We start from the raw sequence: 27881 nt of genomic DNA on the forward strand, positions 1-27881 counted from the left end.
GACATATGAGTTGACAATCCACGTCAACACTTAAACGTCACACATTATCAACGTTAACGGTGAGAATTGATGAAGGGACGAAATTAATCAACTTTTGCAAAACTCAAAGACGTTTTAACTATTTTGAAAAATTTGAGAACAAATTGACCAGTTATATACAAATCGAAAGGATGATCTTAAAAAAAAATGATCTTACAAAATCGACAAAATTAACTATTCACTCAAAATTTGATGATCTTTTTAAGAAGGATGATCTTTTAAAAGAAAATGAGTCAACAATAAAAAAATGTTTTGAAAAATAATAAATTATTGACCTCCTAAAATGGTGTTTGTGTTGTGTCATTTTGGGGTATAAAACAAAACACGAGCCTCGTGTGGAGAAGTACTACATGATGCCTAGTAGGGCGCAATGCAAACTTAACAAAGACTCCGGCGCTCACTCATAAAACCTCTCTTCTCTCTTCACCCTAACCTCTAATTTCTTCTACTTCTTCTTTAACCTAACCAATTGCTCCCAGTTTTGGTTCGTTCACAAACCCTAGAAATACGATCAATCACATTCATCAATCGCCAAATTGCTTTCGTTCTTCTCTGTTAGGGTTTAGGGTTAACCCTTTCATCCCTCGCAATCATGAGTCCCGTTCAGAATTTCGAGCAACATTCTCGTCATCTCGTTGAGCCTGATCTCAGTAAGTCAATTCCCCTTACTGTTTCATAACCAAATTTTGGTTTTCATTCTGTTTTTACCTTGTTTGGTTCCAATTTTGGACCAACTCAAATTGATTTTGAAATGTTGAATTGATTTTGATATGTTTGGTTGATGTTGACTTTAGAATTGATTTTAACTTGAAGCTTAACATTGGAGCTTTTCATTCTAGAACTATGAAGCACGGACACAACACTTACACAGAGATAGTAGGATGATATTTTTGAGAAAATGAATTATTTGAATTTGAACGTAAACACATGCCTGGACACCCTGTGAACCTAATGTTAGAGTTGTCTCAGAATCCTAGAATTGATTTTTTCACTCAAATTTGTTGTTCAACTCACTTTTATAGGAATGTATCCAAATATAAATCAATTTACATTCATTTTACTTTTAGCCTCTTTAGTAGGCAATTTGAGTTCCTAAGTATCAAGGATCCGGTGTCTAGGTATATCATGTCGGAAATAGGCCGATTTTATCTTACATTTCAATTCACTCAAAATCAATATTTGTCACCGCAGAACCAAACATACATTAATTTAAGTTGCTGTAGGAAATGGATTTTGGTTTGGGTTTTTAGAGGTTTATTTTTTATTGATGTGTTGCATTTGGTTAATGGTTGTTTTTGTGTGGTGAAAACAGCGATACAGGCGAGATTGCAAATGGTGATGGAGGTTAGGGATAGTCTTGAGATTGCTCACACTGCCGAGTATTTGAATTTTTTAAAGTGTTATTTTCGGGCATTCTCGGCGATACTACTGCAAATTACAAAGCCACAGTTTGTGGATAATCCTGAGCATAAGCTGAGGAATATTGTGGTTGAGATATTGAATAGGCTTCCGCACAGTGAAGTTCTCCGGCCTTTTGTACAGGATCTCTTGAAGGTTGCGATGCAAGTGCTTACAACGGATAATGAAGAAAACGGGTTGATTTGTATTCGTATAATCTTTGACCTTTTGAGGAACTTTAGGCCAACTTTAGAAAATGAAGTCCAGCCTTTTCTTGACTTCGTATGCAAGATTTACCAAAATTTTAAGTTGACCGTTAGTCATTTCTTTGAGAACATGGCGATGACAGGGGAGGATGTCAAGCCGATGGATACACTTTCAGATCAAAGTATAAACCCTGCCACTGCCACTGGCTCGCAGCTCAATCCAAGCACTCGCTCGTTCAAGATAGTTACGGAGAGTCCACTGGTGGTGATGTTTCTGTTTCAACTGTATAGTCATTTCGTTCAAGCAAATATTCCTCAATTATTGCCTTTGATGGTTGCTGCTATATCTGTCCCTGGCCCTGAAAGGGTTCCTCCTTATCTGAGAACTCATTTCACTGAACTCAAGGGCGCACAGGTCAAGGTAGGTTCTTATGGTGGAAATGTACATATGAAAAATCTATATGACAAAATCAAGAAAATATCATTTTTTTCATAGGAATGTGTTATGGAGAAGCCTGTGACTCAATAAACCACGGATATTAACAATGGAATATTGCTATTTTAGATGTAATTTTAGGAGAGAAGTTAACAAACCCAACGACTGTACGAGAGTGAAAAACAAGTGCTATTACTCCATTCATTTCAATATATTATATGTTTATGCTTATCTCTTTGGGTTTACCCACCAATGTTACAAATGTTATTCTTCAGCCATGCACAAAGAATATGTATTTCTACTGCACTAGTAGAACTAATATTAGAAACATTATGCCTCTTCTACAAGGAAGTGGAATCATATCTTACTTTATCATATCCTAGTTTACGAGAATTTCGGGGAAAATTAGATTTGGCTCAAATTTTATCTGTTGATGATTAAATAATGTATTTCCGTAATCTTTCTCCTAATATTATCGCATGTTTACTTGTTTTTTTTTTTTTTGTTTTGTTATTGCAGACGGTTTCATTTTTGACTTACCTGTTGAAAAGCTATGCCGATTATATAAGGCCACATGAAGAAAGTATATGTAAAAGCATCGTGAATTTGCTTGTAACATGTACCGACTCTGTAACCATTAGAAAGGTGATACCATTGTTTATTTTTCCATTTTGCCATTGAGTTTCTCTTTCTTTGATTTAAAGTCAAAAGTGTTGGATGCAGGAGTTGTTAATATCCCTGAAACATGTCCTTGGAACTGATTTCAGGAGAGGCTTATTTCCTCTGATTGACACATTATTGGAACAAAGGTAACAATACGATCTATTATAAGATATTGATGCAGATATTTTATGGAAGAAATTCGAATAAGGAACCCCTGTTAATAATATTTTCCATCGGTATAAATAACTAAAGCAATGGTTATTGTGTAGATTATATTTGCTTGACGTGACAGTAATAGTTTCTCTGAGTGGCTATTATTATCATATTATGTCATGTAAATATTTTTTATTAATTTTTTGTCAAGAGATCCGCCTCAGTGACTCTATATACTTTTCTGGCTGGTTGGAGTTGTGTGTTTTTTGAAGGCGCTAGCGGTACAATCTAGATGGTTATAAATTTAAGTGTTCAGAATTTTTTTATACAGTTATTGAGCTACAAACGATTAACTGTTAGATTATGTTTCCTTTGTTTTTGCTTACAATATTAGATATGTTTGAGAAATTGCAGAGTTATGATTTAAATGCATGCATGCTTGTCAGGAATATAGATAATTTAGTGTTATCTTTTATTTAAACACGAAAAAAATAAATTTTAGTGTTATCAAATAGCGGCCTAGTTGCACCATGGCGGATTACGGTGGCAGATGTTTTTGTCAACCACCATGGCCAATTTGCGAAGGATGGGGGCTTAAAATGGTGAAAATTTGGCCTTCCACCATGGCCCGCTATCCACCATCGTCAACACTGGAAAGGATACAGGGAATAGTAGAACAATAAGAGGAAGTTAAGCCTGACAGCATACAACTGTATTGAGCATATTCTAATTTATAGATTTTCAAACTTTCAGGAATCTGGTTGGGACTGGGCGAGCATGCTTTGAGACGCTGAGGCCCTTGGCTTATAGTCTTCTGGCAGAAATTGTACATCATGTTCGGCAAGATCTGTCTTTATCACAGGTATGCTTTTCCTCTTAATCTCATTTTAGATTTACATGCTGCTTTTAGTGATTTATTATAGTAGTAGTAAGTGTTGGTTTTTCTTTTAATATTCACTCCATTTTTTAGTTATTTATATCATTATAGAGAATAATAATAGTTTTTATTTTTATGAACCCTATATAATTAAACTAAGAAGTCACCCACAATTTGGTTCATGAAAGATTTCTGAAACAGTTATTGAACATTTGATGATATTTAGTCATATCAGCATGACTTAACTTTTGTTCCTATGACTTTTGGACAATTTTAAGTAAAAAAGTACACATTGAGAACCAAATTGATATTTCAAAATCATTCAAACGGCTAAAGTGTTGGTGTATTCTTAAAACTAGAATTACTATCAGAAGCATACATCAATTCAACTAAATGTATTATCCAGACTCCAAAGAGAATTTATTTTATTGCCGATTTAGATATCTCATAAGGGGTTAAGACAAGGGTAATATTTTATTTGTTTCACATTGAATGGAAATAAGTGGTCTTGTGAGCTTCTTTGTAATAAATAGCTAATAGTTAATCCACAGTGGTTTCTTAGTTGATCTAGTGAAATCAATATCGCGCTATAGCCGAGTAGCAGAGAAGCCTCTGGACGGCATAGGTGCATTAGAGAGTGGTTTGGTTTATAGGCCGAAATAACGGCTGTTGCGGTGAGATCGAGTCGCAATTCAGAATGAGATTGAGAACTCCAAAGAAACCATTAAGATTCAGTTGTTAGGGTTTCTTTGTTGTCAATAGAGGCCGCTACCAGCGCTATCGCGGCGTGGAGCGGCCAAATTAGCCAAAATGCTACGCAGCGTTCCGGAGCGTCGCGTTTGGACAAAGCGGTCAAAGAGGACGCATTTGGGTGGAGCGGGGCGGGTCGAAATCGGGTCAAAGCCGGCACGTTTTGCTCCGTGTGTAAAATCTCATCTCTGTTCTCTCTTCATCGTCCTTTTTTTACATTCAAAATGAAGAAGGGGAAGAAGTGAAAGACTGATTAGAGATCTGGGAATAAATCTCATCTCTGTTCTCTCTTCATCATCCTTTTTATTTATGTGAAACAAGCAAATCGTACAAAAATATCTTGAGAAAAGTGAAGAAGGAAATCAGATAAAAAAGTGTGGCGGCTGGGAGAAAGACAGTAGGGTTAGTGTATTGCATTCTTGATTGGATTGGGTCTTTTTTTTTTTTTTTGGTAGATAGAAGAGATGGCAATGCCATCATAACCTCACATACAAAGTGGAGGTACCGGGGTTCGAACCCCGGTCGGCGGTCATGACGTCCGGCCTAACAATTTCGGCATTTTTGCCAGTTGAGCTAGGACTTATGGGACTGGATTGGGTCATTTTGCTAGGCCCAATAATGACATTAGCTTACAGATTTTAAATAAGTAAATAACAATGGTATTAATACTAAATATGAATACAAAATAAAATTTTCATTTGTATTAATAAATTAATAATAAATATATGCTTCATTTATATTGATAGTAATTATTAAATACATTTTATAGTAGTTTTTAATACTAAAAAAATTAATCATCTTTAATTTTTCATTTATATTAATATTAAACATATTTTTTCATACTTTCTTAGTCCTTAATTAATAATATTATTTTTAGTTTTATTGTCCGCGTCGCTGAAATAGCGCCCGCTCCGCTCCCCGCTCTGCTCCAATTTTTGGGTTGGCCGCGCCGCATTTCCACACTGACAATAGAGTAGGGTTTTTGGTCAGGGTATTTTAGGAACTTTGCAATTAAAAACACCAAAACAATGTTACAACTTTATCCCTCTCACCCTTGCTTGTCTTTTTTGACCCTCCTCACCGATCAGTCACCGTTAGTTTTTGTGCTTATATGTATATAGTGTAAATGATTTATCATATAAATTATATAAAAATTTAAACAGTGTCCATCCCGCTACTTTCCTCCTCTAGAGTTTTGGGGGTTGGCCACAATGCTAAGCTCTGCTCTATCCAGGATTGGTAACGCTGGTTGAATATAATGGAAGATTTGTTGCTTAGTTGCTTAGTTGATTTGTTATTTCATTTTTATTATTCTTCAATTTATGAATTTCATTTAAGATTATATAATATATGTTGCTTCAATGAATCAGTGCTCCAATTTTTTCTCTCATCTAAGAAAATTTCTACCTTCACAGCAAAAAACAATTGCAGCACAAGAGGGCAGGTTACTAGGGTTTTGAAATATTAAATAGCATCTTGAATTGATTCATAACAAAGGGTTAAATATGTTTTTGGTCCCTATAAATATGTCAATTTTTCGTTTTAGTCCCTCTAAAATTTTCCTTCAACTTTTAGTCCCTATAAAATTTTGAATCTTCATTTTTGGTCCCTCTTTTAAAGTAAACTCATATGTAGAATACATATTTTTTTATAAAATTTTCCAGAAAAATTTAAAATATTACAAGAATCACTCCAAAAAAAATTTAGAATTTTTTAACAAAACATGAATTTAATATGATTTTTTTTATGTTTTACGATTAAAAATTAATATTTAATTTGTGTTTTGTTAAAAAATTCTAATTTTTTGTAGGAATTGTTTTTAGAATATTATACATATTTCTGCGCAATTTCATTAAAAAATATAAAAATTAAATTAAAAATAGGGACCAAAAGTAGTGATTGAAAATTTTATAAGGACTAAAAGTTGAAGGGAAATTTTAGAGGGACTAAAACGAAAAGTTGACATATTTATAGGGACCAAAAACATATTTAACCCTTTATTTTTTAACGAGTAGAAGTTTAAACATTTGACGGAACAAAGATGATCACTGATATTTGTATGTGCATTCTATGAATATTAATTTTGAATACGGGGACATAATTTTTCTCCCATTATATTGCTGCAAATATCTTTAATCGCCAGTGTTTCCTTTGCACACAACCTTGCTAATTTGAATTTAATATGGTTGCAGTTGTCGCGGATAATTTACTTATTTTCAAGTAATATGCACGATGCTTCTTTATCATTGAGCATCCACACCACTTGTGCTCGCTTGATGTTGAATCTGGTACCTACCTTACTCTTCTTAATATATTTAATATTATTTTCTGTTTTCATTTTTGAATTTCTATCTCCATTTCGTCAATTTTTAGTTCCAGGTATTTATAGAAAAATACTGAGAATGTTGTTCAAATTGATTTTGTGCTATTATTAGCTTATAGTGCCGTTGCCTTACTAGCTTTTGATTTTGTATTTAATTCGGGGTTTGACATTGTATTTCATAGACTGGAGGGTGGTATAGTTGTATTAGTTTATTATCCTCTCTTTTTTTTGTTGTTTTCGCAGTTCTTTTCACTTTTTGGAGTTATTTTTTGTTGTCTCTTAATCTCTTTTCGGTCAACAACTGAAGAGAAAGATTTAAGTTTTGGTGACTGATTAAATTCTTCTAGCTTTCTTATGTTGTGCCTTTCCATTGGATCCAGGTGGAACCAATTTTTGAGAAAGGGGTTGATCAGCAGTCTACAGATGAAGCTAGGATCTTATTGGTCAGTTGCGCAATTTCTGTTAGGTTTTTGCAATTTGGTATCATATTAAATCTTTTTTCTGGGATTGACATAAAATGATGTTGCTTTTTAGGGCCGCATTTTGGATGCTTTTGTTGGGAAATTCAGTACTTTCAAACGGACAATACCACAGGTTATTTGGGAATACTTTTAAGTTTCATATTGCCGCATGATAATTGTGTGTATGTAGTTTCATTAGCACGAATTGTTTGCAGCCTCTCTTTTGGGGATTGTCATTGTTAAAATATACGACAAATATAACTTTTTTTTTTTTTGTTGACAAAGCGAAAAGTATCTTATAAAGCTATAACATCCGGATCATATCTTAGGCTATTTTGGAATTGATGAAAAGAAGTGGATAGGAGGGAATGGAATGAAATACCATTAGTTGTCATTGTTTGGATGTTCTAAAATATGTTGGAATTAACTGGAATACGAAGGAACCGATTCCATTTCACTCCAGTCCATCCATTTCCCTTATTTCTCCCCTAGGCTGTTTTGGAAGGGTATCACTCTTTTTATTTTTTTTTTTATTTTTTTATTTTTATATATATATATATATATACATTTATAATTTTTTATACCATATCAACCATTTGTTTACTAATATACATATATAATATAGTTATAAAATGACTTTATTACTTAAACCCACTAAGGATGCTTCTAAAGTTCCACTTTGCTTTGGTCTTTTAGGGTTGAGGGGTTTGAACCCGATTCCCTATTTTGTTAAGGAGAGTTAGGTTACTTAGTAAGCTCTTCGCTCAGATTGCTGATAAATTTGGCCTTGCAATGTGTACAATATAGTGGTTTACTTCCACTGATTTACTTTTTACTTGTTTGTGCTGTCACATTTGTTTTTAACTTGTTAATGTTATTATTATTTTTATAGCTATTGGAGGAAGGCGAGGAAGGAAAGGATCGTTCTACCTTGAGATCAAAGCTTGAACTCCCTGTGCAGGTTGTTTGAAAACTCGAGAATTTTTTTCCGGCTAAATATTGGCACTGCTATGTTTATCCTCACATCTAAATTTGTTTCAGACTGTCATTATTTGCTTAACTACATACCATGTTAGCAATTTTGGTGGAAAGAAACAGATTTTTAAGTTTAAACTCACTGGAAAAGGAAGGAAAGTAATGAGGAATTGTAAACAATTCTCTGGAATGAATTGCTTTTAAGAAAAATAAGAGTAATTGCTTATTCATGGTTTGCAATTCTTGTAGAAATCGAGGACATTGCATTCGAGAACTCATCATTATGCCCCATGCATCTAATTCTTAGGAACAGATCATCATTTTAGAAAAGGGTTGTGAATTTACTGATTAACTAAGAGGAGGGAATGATGGAGAACATAAGAAAGCATACTCCAAAACTAGATAGTAAACATATATCTTTATTTGAGAACTATTTAGGTTATTTTCTCAATTGAGAATAAGGTCATATCGTTTAATCATTAAATGCCCTTTTGTCAATAAGTTGGACATTTTTGCGCAACTGCATAGTGTGATAGGATTGGACCAGACAGAAGTGAATAACAATGAACACAAATAATTGAATGAAAAGAATCTTCAGGTAACCAAGAGACCCGAACTCTCCCATAATTTTGATGGTTATTACAGCCTCCTTCTCACCTTTTCATTCCTTTTCTAACTCTCCCACCAAGTAGCTAACAACCATTACAAGTCAGTTATATGTTGCACACTTAACTAGAGGTTTAATCCCCTGTTTCTCTCCTATTTCTCCTAACCCAAACCTTCTAAATCGGGGGTTGTTGTTTATTGTAATGTTGCTTAAGAGTGAAGGTTGTTTTTGGCTAACTGTTACTATAATATGTGTGTTTCTGGAAGTATGCTTTATTGGGATTTTAGTCTATTTCCATTTTGTGTTCATATGTTTTTACTAAATTTGAATAAATTAACTTCTTTTTTCCATTTTCAGTTTTTCTTATTTAGTTTACTTTCTTCCTCTCTTTTTCTTCAGTTGTAAACACAATGCCAAGTTCTAATTTTAAGTTTTACCATCTTCAATAGTAAGTCTTGGATTTTGGCACAGCACACGCTGAACACACACTTTTGTGGTTCACACACTTGAGGCAAGAGAGAATTTTTAGAGAGATAGTAATAAGTGGATAAAATGCACTTGTATTATTTTACAGTGAATCACAAGTTTATACACAAGTTGATAACACACTTGGGTTAGATATCTTCACTCCAAGACCTAAAACATATGAACTAATCAAAACCTGAAACGTCAAGACCTAATCAAAACATAATTGATAAGGATGAAGGATGAAAATTGAAAACTTGTAACTTGTTTTCGATTTGCACACTATTTATGTCTTAAGTAAAAATACTACTACTGTTGTTTTTTAATTCTTCATTGTTAAGGTATTATTTTATATACCGTTAACTTGATTTTGCTTGGAATGATTCTGTCCTATGTTCTCCTTGCAGGCAGTTTTCAATATTGTGGGCCCTCCTGAATATTCGAAGGAAGTAAATGATTACAAGCATCTGATTAAGACATTAGTGATGGGTAATTTATTTCTTTAAATTTTCCGAACTTCCTTATCTTGGGTTTTTAGAGTGTCAAGCTGCCAACTAGTTTTATGGATTTTATGACTGGTAAATATACCCATTTTTATCATATGATCAGAGATGTTTTTTTCCCTCTCTTTTTAAATATGACTTTCAGGAATGAAGACCATCATATGGAGCATCACTCATGCACATTCTCCTAGGTCCCAGGTAATAAAATCTTCGGTATATATATAATTGCCGTCTGTGGATTCACCACCTCTGTCCTCCCATATAATGTTCTTCATGTGAGATATTTTCCTTATTCATGGAACATTACAGGTGCTTGTCTCACCTTCGTCTAATTTGCCACCACCTCAAGCATCTAGGGGCATGAGAGAAGATGAGGTACATCAGATAAATTTTGGTTGAATGTTGGTGTTTTTAGCGTAAGTATTTAAGTTGACTTAAGAGTCTTGTGTAGGTTTACAAAGCCTCTGGTGTTTTGAAAAGTGGCGTTCATTGCTTAGCACTCTTTAAGGAGAAGGATGAGGAGAGGGAAATGCTTCATCTCTTCTCACAAATTTTGGCCATTATGGAACCTCGAGATCTTATGGATATGTTCTCTCTGTGTATGCCTGAGCTTTTTGAGTGCATGATCTCCAACACGCAACTTGTCCATATATTCTCCACACTTCTTGCAGCCCCTAAAGTGTACCGGCCATTTGCTGATGTGCTTGTTAATTTTCTTGTAAACAGCAAACTTGATGTGTTGAAAACCCCAGATTCACCTGCAGCAAAACTGGTCTTGCATCTCTTTCGGTTTATATTTGGTGCTGTTGCTAAAGCACCTTCAGATTTTGAACGGATTTTGCAGCCTCATGTGCCTGTTATAATGGAATATTGCATGAAAAATTCTACTGAAGTTGAAAGACCTCTTGGTTACATGCAGTTGCTTCGAACAATGTTCCGAGCACTTTCAGGCTGCAAGTTTGAACTTTTGCTGCGGGACTTGATCCCCATGTTGCAACCGTGCCTCAATCTGCTATTGGCTATGTTGGAAGGGCCAACGGTGGAAGATATGAGAGATCTTCTATTAGAGCTCTGCATGACCTTGCCTGCCCGTTTGAGTTCTCTGTTACCATACCTGTCTCGTCTTATGAAGCCTCTGGTATTATGTCTTAAGGGAAGTGATGAGCTAGTAAGTCTTGGTTTACGGACACTGGAGTTTTGGGTCGATAGTTTAAATCCTGACTTCCTAGAGCCTAGTATGGCCAATGTCATGTCTGATGTGATTCTGGCCTTATGGTCCCACTTAAGACCAGCTCCTTATCCTTGGGGTGCTAAAGCATTGCAGCTTCTTGGAAAATTAGGTGGGCGAAACAGGCGATTCCTCAAAGAGCCTCTGGCACTTGAGTGTAAAGAGAACCCTGAGCACGGGCTTCGCCTAATTTTGACATTTGAGCCTGCTACCCCATTCTTGGTGCCACTTGATCGATGCATAAATCTTGCTGTAGAGGCTGTAATGAACAGAAATTGTGGCATGGATGCTTTCTATCGAAAGCAGGCTCTCAGGTTCCTTCGCGTTTGCTTATCATCTCAGTTGAATTTGCCTGGAACTGTTGCTGATGAGGGATGCACATCCAAGCAGCTGTCTGCAATGTTGGCTTCTACGGTTGATCAACCATCACGCAGGTCTGAGTCAATGGATGCAAAGGTTAGTTTGTTACTATTATTATAGTGCTTCACAAATTCTCCAAAATACTATACCAACACTTCTGATTAATATGGAGAAATATATAATATTCTGCTCACCACATTTCATAGATCACTCCTAGTCCTACATGAACAATATAATAAATTGATTAATAATTCTGCCACAGTTCAGTCCCATTATGTTTCTTTTGCCGAATTCACTGCCTTAACTTGATATACTTCCTCTCTAATATTTTACATTTAATTACGGTATATTTTAATTGGGTCTGTGTTGTGGTTTATTTATTGTTGCTGTCATATAATATATTGCATGTCATTTGCAGGCTGACTTAGGAGTAAAGACAAAGACTCAACTTATGGCTGAGAAATCTGTTTTCAAGATTCTTTTAATGACTATCATTGCTGCCAATGGTGAGCCAGATCTCACGGATTCTGCAGATGATTTTGTTGTCAATATATGTCGCCATTTTGCGATGATATTTCATATGGATTCTTCATTCAGTAGTGTATCAGTCGCTGCAATTGGGGGTTCATCATTATCTGTTCATGTTGGTTCTAGGACTAAATCTAGTATTTGTTCAAATCTGAAGGAGCTGGATCCTTTGGTATTCTTGGATGCTTTAGTTGATGTACTAGCAGATGAAAACAGGCTCCATGCCAAAGCTGCTCTTGATGCTTTAAATATGTTTGCAGAAACACTTGTATTTCTTGCTCGTTCAAAACATACTGATTTCATAATGTCCAGAGGGCCTGGTACACCTATGATTGTCTCCAGTCCATCAATGAATCCCGTGTATTCTCCTCCCCCTAGTGTTCGTGTTCCTGTATTTGAGCAACTATTGCCCCGTCTTCTGCATTGTTGCTATGGACTTAAATGGCAAGCACAAATAGGTGGTGTGATGGGACTTGGTGCCTTGGTTGGAAAGGTCACGGTTGAGACCCTCTGCCTTTTCCAAGTAAGAATTGTGCGTGGTCTAATATATGTCCTTAAAAAGCTTCCCATTTATGCTAGCAAGGAGCAGGAAGAGACAAGTCAAGTACTCACTCAGGTTCTTCGAGTAGTGAATAATGCTGATGAAGCAAACAGTGAGGCGCGGAGGCAAAGCTTTCAAGGAGTAGTAGATTTTCTTGCACAAGAGTTATTCAACCAGAATGCCTCTATCATTGTGAGAAAGAATGTACAATCATGCTTGGCACTTTTAGCTAGCAGGACTGGTAGTGAGGTGTCTGAATTACTAGAGCCATTGTATCAGCAATTTCTCCAGCCTCTCATAATGCGGCAACTTAAGTTAAAGACCGTTGATCAACAGGTACCCTTAAATTATTATTTCCAGATGGTTATTGATTTGATCCTTCTTTGAGCTTTTATCCATTCACCAGTTTACTTTATTATATCTTGTGTAGGTTGGAACAGTTACAGCATTGAATTTTTGTCTAGCCTTGAGGCCACCTCTTCTCAAGTTGACTCCAGAGTTAGTTAATTTCCTCCAAGACGCATTACAAATAGCAGAGTCTGATGACAATGCATGGGTTGCCAAGTTTATCAACCCCAAAGTTGTGACATCCTTGACTAAACTTCGGACAGCTTGCATTGAACTGCTCTGCACCACAATGGCATGGGCTGATTTTAAGACTCCAAATCATTCTGAATTGCGTGCAAAGATCATCGCAATGTTTTTTAAGTCTTTAACCTGTCGGACTCCAGATATTGTTGCTGTTGCAAAGGAAGGCCTACGACAGGTATACTTAGCTTTTATGTTGCATACTTTAAGCTTCTTTATTGGCTTGATTGCAATGCATGTGCAGATATATCCCTAATGATGTACTTTGAGGAATGTGATTGCCTATAGATGATAAATACGTAGTAGTTTATTCTGGGATCATTTGAACTTAATTATATGTTCAGTAATGCGACTTGATTGCAATGCATGTGCAGATATATCTCTAATGATATACTTTCAGGAATGTGACTGCCTATAGATGATAAATATGTAGTAGTTTATTCTGGGATCATTTGGACCTAATTATATGTTCCATTCCATTTCAGTATTTTCATAATTCCACTGTTCTGGTGGTATTGTTAAATAAACAAGTGATATTGTTACTATAATCTTATCGGTGCATGTTTTTAGTTTAGAGATGCATTTTTATGTCATGAAACTTTGGCAAGATTTTACATCCATAGATGATTACCTAACACAACCTTCTTTTTTGGGGTGTGGGACTAGCTAAGTAATTCACCCTGACAGAGATACTGATGCAGATGCTTTTAGTGTACTTGAAATAATTTTTTAATCCTTAAATACTGCTTTCTGTCTGTATCACGTAGGTTATAAATCAAAGGATGCCCAAGGAACTTTTACAAAGCAGCCTTAGGCCTATACTGGTCAATTTAGCTCACACAAAAAATCTCAGCATGCCTCTTCTGCTAGGCCTTGCCCGCTTGCTTGAGCTATTATCCAATTGGTTCAATGTTACCTTGGGCGGAAAACTTTTAGAGCATCTAAGGAGGTGGCTGGAGCCCGAAAAATTGGCACAGTGTCAGAAGTCATGGAAGGCTGGTGAAGAACCGAAGATAGCTGCAGGTTACACATCTATGGTCTAGCCTATTTAATGCAAATATTTCTAATGCAGTTCCTCATCTTATTCTTGCACTGATGACATTATTCTCTACTGTTGCAGCTATAATTGACCTGTTTCACTTGCTTCCTCCCGCTGCTTCAAAGTTCCTCGATGAACTTGTAACCTTGACTATTGATTTGGAAGGAGCTCTTCCCCCTGGACAAGTATACAGTGAAATAAATAGTCCATACCGCCTCCCAATTACAAAGTTTTTAAATCGATATGCACCCGTTGCAGTTGATTATTTTCTTAGTCGATTAAGTGAACCAAAATATTTCAGGCGGTAAGTTTTTCGAATGTTGAATTTTAATTATACAAGTTTTTAGAATGTTGAAAGCTGAATTTTTATTATATAACTAATAATTTAGAATGCTGACATTGTTTCTTTGTTTTGTGTGTACTGTGAATTCAGTTTTATGTATATAATTTGTTCAGAAGCCGGTCAGCCGTTGAGAGACGAACTTTCAAAATCACCACAGAAGATACTTTCAAGTGCATTCTCCGAATTTATGCCCAAATCTGAAGTGGCAATGGCTTCATCATCCACAATTGCAAATGCTACTTTGTCAGGTGAAGAAAACCATGTCTCTGCATCGAGCGATGGCTCCAATGTTCTTGTTCCTACTCCAAATGCAACTTCCGATGCTTACTTTCAGGGTCTAGCACTTATTAAAACCCTGGTCAAATTAATGCCTGGCTGGTTACAAAGTAATCGTGCCGTGTTTGATACATTAGTATTAGTATGGAAGTCACCTGCCAGAATATCCCGGCTTCAAAATGAGCAGGAACTGAACCTAGTGCAAGTAAGTGTTGGCAAAGCTCAATTTATTTAGTGCTCTGTCATCATTGTTGATTTTAGATGCGTAACCCAGTCATCTTCATGGATTTGCAGATTAAGGAAAGTAAATGGCTTATCAAGTGCTTCCTGAATTACTTAAGACATGACAAAAATGAAGTAAATGTTCTGTTTGATATACTTACCATATTCTTATTTCATAGTCGAATTGACTATACATTCCTGAAGGAGTTTTACATCATCGAGGTACTTCATAACTGGATCTGTATTTTCTGTTTAGATCAAACTTCATTCTTGTATTGCATCATTCACTTATGAACTATCTTGGTGCCTTTTAGGTTGCAGAAGGTTATCCTTCGAGCATGAAAAAGGCCCTCCTGTTACATTTTCTCAACCTTTTCCAATCAAAACAACTTGGTCACGACCACTTGGTGATTGTAATGCAAATGCTCATTCTTCCGATGCTTGCACATGCCTTTCAAAATGGCCAAAGTTGGGAAGTGGTCGATCCTGCAATTATAAAAACAATCGTTGACAAACTTCTGGATCCTCCAGAAGAGGTATATCCTGCTATGTTTTATTTCTTACACGACCCTTCCTTTAAATCTTATAATTCGGTGTCTTTGATACAACTTTTGAAGCTCACACGTGTCTCTCAATGCATCATGTCTTTCTTTTGTAGATTTCTGCAGAATATGACGAGCCTTTGCGAATAGAATTATTGCAGCTTGCAACTTTGCTTCTTAAGTATCTTCAGAATGATCTTGTCCATCATAGGAAGGAACTAATAAAGTTCGGCTGGAACCATCTTAAGCGTGAAGATACTGCAAGCAAACAATGGGCATTTGTGAATGTTTGCCATTTCTTGGAGGCATATCAAGCTCCTGAAAAAATAATACTTCAGGTATGGAAACATTGACTTCTGTTTAAATATTCCTTGGAATAATATATTGTCAACATGTGGATTACTTCAACTAGTTATTATTTGGATGACTTGGGGATATTTTTCTTATGGAAATACAGTTTTGTCTAATCGTTTGGCTTTACTTCCTATTGTTTTTAAATTTTCATTCCTATTTTGAAAGTGTAACCATGAAGGGGAGCTTTGACCCTCTTATGTATTCAAAGCTTGCAGCATTAATTGGGAAATACCTACATTAATAGTTATAGCGATTGGATATTTTCTTGCAAAATTTTGTATCCTTTGGGCTATGGCTATTCTTTCTGCAGCCGTTTCTTTTTAGTCAGTAGACAACATTGTACAAGGTTTTTGGTTTATTACCTTTACATAAAAATGTTTGACATATATCTTTCATGATTATCTCTTTCAGGAACAAGCAATTTAAATCATGTAAACATTCCAGAGTTTCTTTCCCTTTTTGAGTTGTTTTTTGGGCTTGATATAGAAGTTAGAGATAGTCTTTATTTGTGTTTTGTGATGTCTTTGATATGAGTAGATGCCTCTAGATTGAAAATTTTTGAGCCTATATCATTGGAAACGTTATCGTTTTTTTTTTTTTTTGAAATATGTGCTTTGAAAACCTATCTTTGTTATTTCTACCTAACTCAATTTCATATGCATAACATAAGCGTGTTTGGAAAGTTGACATCTATCCAGACGATGTACCAGTACCCAAATACTGATTTTTGACTGCAGGTTTTTGTAGCTCTTCTTAGGACCTGCCAACCAGAAAATAGAATGTTGGTCAGGCAGGCTCTTGACATTCTAATGCCAGCACTGCCAAAACGTTTGCCGCTTGGCGATTCTCGGATGCCCATATGGATAAGATACACTAAGAAAATACTTGTTGAAGAAGGGCACTCAATTCCGAATCTTATTCACATTTTCCAACTTATAGTCCGCCATTCAGACCTCTTCTACAGCTGCAGAGCACAGTTTGTTCCTCAGATGGTGAATTCTCTGAGTCGCCTTGGATTGCCATATAATACCACAACAGAGAACAGACGTCTTGCCATTGAACTTGCTGGATTAGTTGTTAACTGGGAGAGGCAAAGACAAAATGAGATGAAAGTTGTTACTGATTCTGATGCTCCGAACCAAATCAATGATGTCTTTAATCCTAGCTCAGCCGAGTCTAAGCGATCTGTGGAAGGGTCCACATTTCCTGATGATACAACTAAGCGAGTAAAAGCAGAACCTGGTCTTCAACCCCTTTGTGTCATGTCACCTGGTGGTCCATCATCAATCCCTAACATTGAAACTCCGGGATCTTCTAGTCAACCTGATGAAGAATTTAAACCAAATGCTGCTATGGAGGAAATGATTATAAATTTTCTTATCAGAGTAAGGCTTACTTCTAATATGTTTTTTTTTAGCTTTTCGATAATATTGGTGTTGGCAGATTAGTTCATAGAAAGCTTTGTTCATTTGTGAAGAGGCTATATACAATATTTTATTTACACTGTGACTGCATAAATTGCTGCTGCTTTCCCCAGAATACTGTCATTTCTTTATTCTAATCTCACTACATAGCTTGTGTAGGTAGGGCTTGCATTTGTATTGGATACATAGTTATTTAATTTGGTATTACAATTCACCATTCTTTTGAGGTATAGAGATGACAAGTATGCATATGTGTGGAAGTGTGGGCGCTTCTATTTTGAGGCAAAAGTTTAATCAGTTAATTAAAAGTTCCTCATATATTCAACATCTCCTCGTAAATCATTTTGTTTATGAAGATTACATTGATGGTTAACTCTGATTTCTGGAATTAGGTTGCTCTGGTTATAGAACCCAAGGACAAAGAAGCAAGTGCCATGTACAAACAAGCTTTGGAGCTACTTTCACAAGCTTTAGAGGTGTGGCCGAATGCAAATGTAAAATTTAATTATTTGGAGAAGTTGTTGAGCAGTATACAACCATCTCAGGCAAAGGACCCTTCCACTGCGCTGGCACAGGGTTTGGATGTCATGAACAAAGTTTTAGAGAAACAACCTCACATGTTCATAAGAAACAACATAAACCAGATTTCTCAAGTAGGCATAATATCATGCGGTATGTTTTTATTTTATTTTCCAAATTCTTCAATTTTTGTAGTGATGTAATTTTTTTCCCTCCAGATTCTTGAACCATGTTTCAAGCATAAACTTTTAGATGCTGGCAAGTCTTTCTGTTCACTGTTGAGGATGATTTGTGTTGCTTTTCCCCAAGAAGCAGCTTCAACACCTGCTGACGTTAAGTTGTTGTACCAGAAGGTTGATGATTTGATACAAAAGCATGTTACCACCGTCACAGCTCCTCAAACATCTAGTGATGATAATAATGCCGGTGCAATTAGTTTCTTATTGCTTGTCATTAAAACCTTGACCGAGGTACAGAGGAATTTCATTGATCCTTTAGTTTTGGTTCGCCTTCTTCAGCGCCTTCAGCGTGATATGGGTTCATCCGCAGGTTCTCATATAAGACAAGTAAGTTGGATTTTCCCCCTCATGTGCTTATATATATATATATAATTTGTGGCCTAAAATGCAGTTTTGATTTTGGAGTTAAAAGTCTAGTCTACAGGAAAAATGTATGGCTACTCAATACAGAGGCATCTATTTATAGTACAAGAAGTTGAGATTTTGGAGTATTTGCTTAATACTATCCTCTTTTTAATTGATTCCATTCCCTAATTTTAGGGATTGAGTAGGTTAAACCTTATGTTTGTATGCTCCTGTCACCTTCGCACAAGAAATACGAATTTAATATTTTGTCAAGGATTAATATAAGAGGAGGGATCCATTGACTCCAAGAGTAAGTATAAATAGTTACTCCAAATCTTAGCCATTAATTTTAATATTAATTGATGGTTGTGATTAATAGCTAGCATAGGGTTTTACTGCTCCTTCCTAAACAACCCACCTACCTCAACAAGAAAGATAGTGAATGAATCACAAAGACTTGAGTTGCTGAATTTTACACTTACGAACTTCAAAGAATAATTGATCAACATCTATGTATCTGTATACCTTCAACCTCTTGGATCTTCGTGAACGTTAAAATAAATCAAGATGAATTGTATATACACTTGTATCTTAGATCTGGCTTAGTAAATCATGCAATTCCGTGATAACTTTTTTGCATATTTCAATTATAGATTATCTATATGAATAAGTAAAAGATGTTATTCAATCTAAATAAAATTGATCTTCTATTGAATAAAAATACTGATTCAGTTAAATTCATTTTTTTTTTTTATCAAATTCAATAAAAAGTTACATTCTTCGAATCATCTCGCAAAGTTCACAATTGCGAAAGTTCACAATTGAATCAGATTTTTTTCCTTTAATCTGCTATCGAATAAAATGGCCGGTGATTTACGTTTTCACAATTGCATAAGCCATTTGTTTGGATTGTTTTCACCGGTGTATTCGGGGGTTGTTTAGGAAGAAGGAGTAACTCCATAAAAAAAAAAAGGAGTAACAAAACCTTATGCTAGGGATTAGTAGTGATTAATCACAACCATGAATTAATATTAAAATTAATGGTCAAGATTTGGAGTAACTCTTTATGCTTACTCTTTGAGTCAATGGATCTCTCCTCTTAATATAATAATATAATTATCTCATAGTTTGGAGCTTATCACTAATCAGTAGACTAGGTACTACTAATCACTCGAGTCTAGAACAGTTAATAAACCACCCTCGTCATGTCATTCCAATTTTCCTCTTCACAATACATGCCAATTTTGTTTTATATATTTCAAAATACTACTTGAATATAAAATTCTGTGGTTCATTTTTGTAATTCCTGCCCTGCGACCTGGCTTTCATAGGTAAAGCTTGAAAATGTGACCTGGACATTGGTTTCAAACTAAGACGTAATGAATCTGTTACCTGTAAGATTATACTCCCTTGAGTCTTAAATATACACAAAAAGTCAAATGGATTTAATCTAAATTTATACCAAATACATTTGTCTTTTTGCTTATATTTAAGGCCGGAGGGAGTATATGGTTATTCTTTATGGTAATGCAAGCATTTCCTATGCCCTTTTGCTGTCCCCTCAATGTGTTTTTGTTTGACACACAGTAATGTACCACATGTTAAATCAAGTCTACTGAAGCCGTTCCATTGTGATCTAGTGCATATCTTGCCTTACACAATTTCTTTTTGGTTTTCAATTTTAATCTATACCAACATTGCTTGATACTTTATGTTCCAAATTTATTTATTTAAGAATTTTGTCCAATATAGGGTCAAAGAACTGATCCAGATTCAGCAGTCACGTCTTCTCGTCAAGGTGTTGATGTTGGAGCAGTTATTTCAAATGTAAAATCAATCTTAAAACTTATTACAGAAAGAGTGATGGTTGTTCCTGAGTGCAAGCGGTCTGTATCTCAAATATTGAATGCTTTGCTCTCAGAGAAAGGTATCGATGCTAGTGTACTTCTCTGCATACTTGATGTGATTAAAGGGTGGATTGAAGATGATTCTAAACAAGGAACTTCCATCACATCAAGTGCCTTTCTCAGTCCAAAGGAGATAGTTTCTTTTCTTCAGAAGCTCTCACAAGTTGACAAACAAAATTTCTCACCAACTCATCTGGATGAGTGGGACCAGAAATACCTTGAACTTCTTTTTGGGCTTTGCGCTGATTCAAATAAGTAAGTAAAGCAAGTCAAGAGGTTTGATTATGTTATGCTTAGATTATATCGTGTTTGATTATTTTTATTGGTTTCCAGATACCCTTTAACCTTGCGTCAAGAGGTTTTCCTGAAGGTAGAAAGGACGTTTATGCTTGGTTTAAGAGCTAGGGATCCTGAAATTAGGATGAAGTTCTTCTCTCTGTATCACGAGTCTCTTGCGAAAACTCTTTTCACCAGGCTTCAATTCATCATCCAAGTTCAAGACTGGGCAGCTTTGAGTGATGTCTTCTGGCTCAAACAAGGCCTTGATCTTCTCTTGGCAATATTAGTTGATGATAAACCTATCACACTAGCTCCAAATTCTGCCAGGGTTCAACCACTTCTGGTATCAAGCTCTCTTCTGGAAACGTCTGGAATGCAGCACAAGGTTAATGATGCATCTGAAGGAGCTGAGGATGCTCCGCTAACTTTCGAGACTCTTGTGCTTAAGCATACTCAGTTTCTTAACAACATGAGCAAACTTGAGGTAAGCCTAAAGTGTTTTCTTTTCAGTTTAATGATTGTATGTCATATTTGAGGTTATTATGTTACATTAATAATGTGTCAACATATGTCGGTGGCAGACTTGTACTATATGGAGAACATGCTTTATTTATAAATATTTTAGGGTCTTGCTAACAAGTGCCCTAATGACACTCGTTAAGGATTCAAAATTGGAAACAATTGATAATTTTCATGTAGAAAAAGTTGCTTTTTGATGTTTCAATGTGTTGAAAATCCACAATCCCAAGATAAAATTTCTGCTTTAAATTTCTTATCAAATGACACTTGTTAGCATTTACCAATATTTTATTATGATAGGTAAATCGTAATATTGTAACCTATTCACATTAAGACTCTACATATATATTTCTGAAGAAAGCAAAGTCGAAACACATGCTTTAGGATTGAATCAGGAACTGCCTAAACCTATCTATGTAAACTATCAAAACACCACAAGGAATAAAAGGAAATAATATATTCCAATAAAAAAGTCAAACATTTTTCCTTTGAGTTTGACAAATTGTTGGTAAGTTCTATGCATTTTACAGTTTTGTACTTATACTCCGATAACAAATTTTGCAGGTGGCTGATCTATTAATTCCATTAAGAGAGTTGGCCCATACAGATGCTAATGTTGCATACCATTTGTGGGTTCTAGTATTTCCAATTGTCTGGGTTACATTACATAAAGAAGAACAAGTAACACTTGCTAAACCTATGATTACACTTCTTTCTAAAGATTACCATAAGAGGCAGCAAGCCAGTAGGCCAAATGTAGTGCAAGCACTATTAGAAGGGCTTCAGTTGAGCCATCCTCAACCTAGAATGCCAAGTGAGCTCATTAAATATATTGGGAAAACGTATAATGCATGGCACATTGCGTTGGCTTTGCTGGAAAGTCATGTTATGTTGTTTCCAAATGATTCCAAATGCTGCGAGTCTTTGGCTGAGCTCTATCGATTGCTCAGTGAAGAGGATATGAGATGTGGGCTTTGGAAGAAGAGATCAATCACTGCTGAAACCAGGGCAGGGCTTTCTCTTGTTCAGCACGGTTACTGGCACCGTGCTCAAAGTCTCTTTTATCAAGCCATGGTGAAGGCAACTCAAGGAACATATAACAACACTGTACCCAAGGCCGAGATGTGTCTATGGGAAGAGCAATGGCTATACTGTGCCAGTCAACTTAGTCAATGGGATGCACTGGCAGATTTTGGCAAGAGTGTTGAGAATTATGAAATTCTGCTCGATAGTTTATGGAAATTGCCTGATTGGACATATATGAAGGAACATGTTATTCCGAAAGCTCAAGTGGAAGAAACTCCAAAACTACGTTTGATCAAAGCATACTTTGCTCTTCATGAAAAAAATACAAATGGCGTGGGGGATGCTGAGAACATGGTGGTTAAAGGGATTGATCTTGCTCTAGAACAATGGTGGCAGCTTCCAGAAATGTCTGTTCATTCCAGGATTCCCCTTCTGCAGCAATTCCAACAGTTAGTTGAAGTTCAAGAGTCGGCTAAGGTGCTAATAGACATTTCCAATGGAAATAAACTCTCTGGGAATTCAGCAGTTGGCGTGCAAGGAAACCTTTATGCTGATCTAAAGGATATCCTTGAGACATGGAGGCTAAGAACTCCAAATGAATGGGATAATATGTCTGTTTGGTATGATTTGCTGCAGTGGAGGAATGACACGTACAATTCTGTCATCGAAGCTTTCAAAGATTTCGGCTCCACAAATTCAGCACTTCATCATCTTGGATACCGTGACAAAGCTTGGACTGTTAACAGGCTTGCTCATATTGCTCGCAAACAAGGACTATTTGATGTCTGTGTCAACGTACTCGAAAAATTATATGGCTACTCGACCATGGAAGTACAGGTATGATAATAAATACCTCTGTTGTGAACTTATGGTTAAAGGTTTAACACATAACTGCTTATTTTTTGTATTATGTCAATATTCGTTCACAGTCTTTAGAATTATAGGTCAGGCTAGTCTTTGGTGTTATTTGACTGCACCATCATCTTGTGGATGATTCTTATGATACTTTTTGGACCATATATTATCAAATGTCAGGTTATGCACATACAAAAAATAGCATTATCATACCTGTGTTATTTCTTGATCATGTATTATTTTTAACTACAGCAAGCCCTAATGGTTTAGAACTTCTGTTAATTGTTTCTGATCTGCTGTTTTTTATGTATTTACAGGAAGCATTTGTTAAGATAGTTGAGCAGGCAAAGGCATATTTAGAAACAAAAGGAGAGGTTACAGCTGGTCTTAATCTGATCAACAACACTAATCTGGAGTACTTTCCTCCAAAACACAAGGCTGAAATTTTCCGCCTAAAAGGGGACTTCTTCTTAAAATTGAATGACTCTGAGAATGCAAATCTAGCTTATTCAAATGCAATTAGTCTTTTTAAAAACCTGCCTAAGGGATGGATAAGTTGGGGAAACTATTGTGATATGGTATACACTATTATATTTTTCATGCTCTTACTTTCTATTACTGTTAACTTGAGCTTCATACTTATTCACCATCTACTTTGAATAGGCTTACAAAGAAACTCATGAAGAAATTTGGTTGGAATATGCTGTCAGCTGTTTCTTGCAAGGTATAAAATTTGGTGTGTCCAATTCAAGAAGCCATTTAGCCCGTGTTCTTTATCTTCTTAGTTTCGATACTCCTAATGAGCCTGTTGGAAGGGCATTTGATAAGTACTACGAACACGTTCCACATTGGGTTTGGCTGTCTTGGATTCCACAGCTCTTGCTCTCCCTCCAGAGAACAGAAGCTCCTCACTGTAAACTTGTTCTTCTGAAGATTGCAACCCTGTATCCTCAAGTAAGTGTCATTTTCTTTTTTTCATTGTAAGTTATTTTGATCCTAAATTTTTATCTGGAGTTTCTTCTCCTGAATGTCAGGCTCTGTATTATTGGCTGCGCACATACTTGCTGGAACGACGTGATGTTGCCAATAAATCTGAACTTGGGAGAATAGCAATGGCTCAACAAAGAGCACAACAAAGTGTTTCTGGGACTGGTGGAGGTTCTCACGGTGGCATTGCTGATGGAAATGCAAGAACACAAGTTCCAGGTGATATTCAAGCTCACCAAGGCTCCCAGTCCGCTGGTGGAATTGGATCTCATGATGGTGGAAACTCACATGGGCAAGAACCTGAGAGGTCCACAAGTGCAGAAAGCAACATTCACAATGCAAATGACCAACCATTGCAGCAAGGTTCTGCAAACCTCAATGAAGGTGGTCAGAACACTTTAAGGCGTGCTGGGGCATTGGGTTTTGTGGCTTCAGCTGCCAGTGCATTTGATGCTGCAAAGGATATAATGGAGGCTCTTAGGGGAAAGCATGCTAATTTGGCCAGTGAACTTGAGGTGATCTTATTAAGAGTTTTTAATTAGCTTTTGTATAACTAACAATAAATGTATGCGGCCTCACCCTCTCCACCACTTCTCCTGGCTCCATACTAAACTGGGTTGCTCTTAGTCTCAGAATTGAACCATGTTATTACTGGTAGGCAGTAGCACACAGGATAAACTATGAAACAATTGTATGCATTTATTAAATGGATGTAGGAATCTGAATAGCTGTCATTGGTGGTGTTGAGAATTGATATCTCACATCGACTAATGATATGGTCAAAGTATTCCTTATAAGGCTTTGCAAAATCTTCACCCCTAGAGCTATAGCTTTTGGGGGTTAGGTGGAGCCGTAATTCTTAGAAATCATAACTCTAAGAACACAGGCACATGAGAAGGAGTGATATATTTTGAGTAGCCTTCTATACTTGATGACAGCTCATCTTTAATGTTTCAACTAGTAGTATTTAAGTGGATTGAACTACCACTATCCATTCAAATGATTTGTATGTATGATATGAATTGTACCCGTGTATCTGAGAATAAGATTTGGACCATGTCTTTCCTAAACTAGATTACGTTTCCTTTTGCAGGTTCTACTAACAGAAATTGGTTCAAGGTTTGTCACTCTTCCTGAGGAGCGACTTTTGGCTGTGGTTAACGCTTTGCTCCACCGCTGCTACAAATATCCAACAGCTACAACTGCAGAAGTTCCCCAGTCTCTCAAGAAAGAGCTCTCAGGTGTTTGCAGAGCTTGCTTTTCAGCAGATGCTGTTAATAAGCATGTTGATTTTGTAAGGGAGTACAAACAGGATTTTGAACGCGATCTTGATCCAGAAAGCACTGCCACATTCCCATCTACCCTCTCTCAACTGACTGAGCGGTTGAAACACTGGAAGAATGTGCTGCAAAGTAATGTTGAGGATAGATTTCCAGCAGTATTAAAGCTTGAAGAAGAAAGTAGGGTATTGCGAGACTTCCATGTTATTGATGTTGAAGTTCCAGGGCAGTATTTCACTGATCAGGTGACTACTACTTTTGGATTTATTTTTTCAAACAATGCCAAGACCTTAATTTTATTTCTGTGATATTACAGTATTGATTGGGGTGAAAATAACCTGTCGTTAGCTTGAGTTTATGGGGCATCTTATACTGATTCTCATTCATTTATTTATTATATTCCAGGAAATTGCACCTGATCATACTGTGAAATTGGATAGGGTTGCAGCTGATATTCCAATTGTACGGAGGCATGGGAGCAGTTTTCGGCGTCTGACTCTAATTGGTTCTGATGGTTCTCAACGCCATTTTATTGTACAGACGTCTTTGACTCCTAACGCTAGAAGTGATGAGCGCATATTACAGCTTTTCCGTATGATGAACCAAATGTTTGAGAAGCACAAGGAATCTAGACGCCGTCACATATGCATTCACACACCGATAATTATTCCTGTTTGGTCCCAGGTTAGAATAATTTTCATTAAGCACATTGTTTCTTTTTTCTCTTTTACTTCCATTAACACGCCATTGCCGACTTATAAAAGGTTCCACTAATCTTGCTTGAAAAATTGTGTGGTCAGGTTCGCATGGTAGAAGATGATTTGATGTATAGTACTTTCCTTGAAGTCTATGAGAATCATTGTTCAAGAAATGACCGAGAGGCAGATCTTCCAATAACCTATTTCAAGGAGCAGTTGAATCAGGCCATAACTGGGCAAATATCTCCAGAAGCTGTTGGTGATCTTCGTCTGCAAGCCTATAATGAAATAACAAAAAATCTTGTTAATGACAACATCTTTTCACAGTACATGTACAAAACCCTACCCAGTGGTAACCATACGTGGGCTTTCAAGAAGCAATTCGCCATCCAGTTAGCTCTTTCAAGTTTCATGTCCTTTATGCTACAAATTGGTGGGAGGTCTCCCAACAAGATTTTGTTTGCAAAGAACACTGGAAAAATATTTCAAACTGATTTTCATCCTGCATATGATGCAAATGGACTGATCGAGTTTAATGAGCCAGTCCCATTCAGGCTAACAAGGAATATGCAAGCATTCTTCTCCCATGGAGTAGAAGGCCTTATTGTATCTTCGATGTGTGCAGCTGCACAGGCTGTGGCTTCACCTAAAGTGAGAACTTTACACAACACACACATGCGCGCGCGCGCACACACACACCAAGATGTTTTCAATATTTTAATGTTATAATCATATATTGCATGACACGCGACTGATTTGTTCTTAAATTGCTGTGTTGCAGCAAAGTCAGCATCTATGGCATCATCTAGCAATGTTTTTCCGTGATGAGCTACTGTCTTGGTCTTGGAGAAGACCACTTGGGATGCCCATGGCCCCTATGGCTGCAGGTGGTACTATGAGCCCTGTTGACTTTAAACAAAAGGTTATTACAAATGTTGAACATGTAGTTGGGAGAGTTAAGGGAATAGCACCGCAGAATTTTTCTGATGAGGTGAGTAGCTAAATATTGGCTCTATTTTTTAATTTTAATTTTATGTTTTGTTCTAATATGATTGTTAAGTCTAAGTTCATGCTTCTTTTTTAATTGATGGAATGGGGAGATAAATGATTATATAAAAAAATTCCAATGCGTTGTTCTACCAAAAATTCAAGAATCCAATTGATCCTCCACACAAGTCTCTATTGATTTCGTAATAACTACTTAAAAATCTAATGACGAAAACTGATGCCTTGCCTTTCCACTTTCAATTCATTGATTGATATTTGTTCCTGTTTTTTTCCCTTCAAATTTCTCACTCCTATATCTCACAATTAACATGGTAGATTACTTATTATTTTTTATAACGTTGATCTCTTGTTTGTATCACTTAGTATTTACGTTAATTAATGTTGATATAGGAGGAGAATGTGATGGAACCACCCCAATCTGTGCAGCGGGGTGTTACTGAGTTGGTTGAAGCTGCGTTAAACCCAAGGAACTTGTGCATGATGGATCCGACATGGCATCCCTGGTTCTAAGAAATCTGTACTAGTATTGTCTGTACATGTGTATATATATATTCTAGCTAATGTTAGCAAAGTTACTGTTTATTTTGAACCCAAGTTTGAATCTTTAACTTGGGTCCCTATTTTTCCTTCTCTTAAATTAAAGGTTAGAGTGCAGGAATATGACCAAGTAGGTACGTAGAGGGTCATTGTTTTATGGAAATGTACTGGTTTTTTTTTTACCCTTGTGTATACTATGTGTATAACAGTTGTACTGGGTTTTTTTTTACCCTTGTGTATACTATGTGTATAACAGTTTAAATCATTGCTTATTTAATGTAGTTAAAGTACAACCTATGCTTATACCTAGTTGGCATGTATAATTGGGGTTGGCCCTTTCTTTGATTTTAACAGTTTTAATTTTAAACCTCTAAAAAATAA

General features: G+C 36.2%; 1 protein-coding gene across 1 annotated transcript; it reads left to right on the forward strand.

Annotated features, from left to right (window-relative positions):
- Positions 1-357: 357 nt before the first annotated feature.
- LOC11434915 (transformation/transcription domain-associated protein) lies at positions 358-27803 on the forward strand. Its single transcript, XM_003612116.4, has 35 exons — positions 358-689; positions 1352-2064; positions 2599-2724; positions 2803-2888; positions 3649-3757; positions 6715-6810; positions 7226-7288; positions 7380-7439; positions 8199-8267; positions 9761-9842; positions 10002-10054; positions 10166-10231; positions 10308-11540; positions 11863-12849; positions 12944-13279; positions 13869-14124; positions 14222-14444; positions 14574-14964; positions 15054-15203; positions 15296-15517; positions 15640-15861; positions 16615-17262; positions 17694-17954; positions 18039-18386; positions 20157-20566; positions 20645-21074; positions 21674-22972; positions 23308-23568; positions 23654-23944; positions 24025-24492; positions 25071-25502; positions 25663-25941; positions 26058-26606; positions 26737-26946; positions 27354-27803. The coding sequence occupies exons 1-35, from the start codon at positions 632-634 to the stop codon at positions 27471-27473; spliced, it is 11607 nt and encodes a 3868-aa protein (XP_003612164.2). The 5' UTR covers positions 358-631; the 3' UTR covers positions 27474-27803.
- The last annotated feature ends 78 nt before the right edge of the window (positions 27804-27881 follow it).

This window comes from Medicago truncatula, chromosome 5 (genome assembly GCF_003473485.1).
Source record: "Medicago truncatula cultivar Jemalong A17 chromosome 5, MtrunA17r5.0-ANR, whole genome shotgun sequence".
NCBI lineage: Eukaryota > Viridiplantae > Streptophyta > Magnoliopsida > Fabales > Fabaceae > Medicago > Medicago truncatula.

Bases quoted from the DNA above. Each gene is read 5' to 3' on its own strand.
- LOC11434915 (XM_003612116.4), top strand. From the start codon at position 632: ATGAGTCCCGTTCAGAATTTCGAGCAACATTCTCGTCATCTCGTTGAG. The intron at 15,204-15,295 runs GTACTTCATAAC...GGTGCCTTTTAG, and splicing joins AGGAGTTTTACATCATCGAG to GTTGCAGAAGGTTATCCTTC. The intron at 23,569-23,653 runs GTATACACTATT...TACTTTGAATAG, and splicing joins GGGGAAACTATTGTGATATG to GCTTACAAAGAAACTCATGA.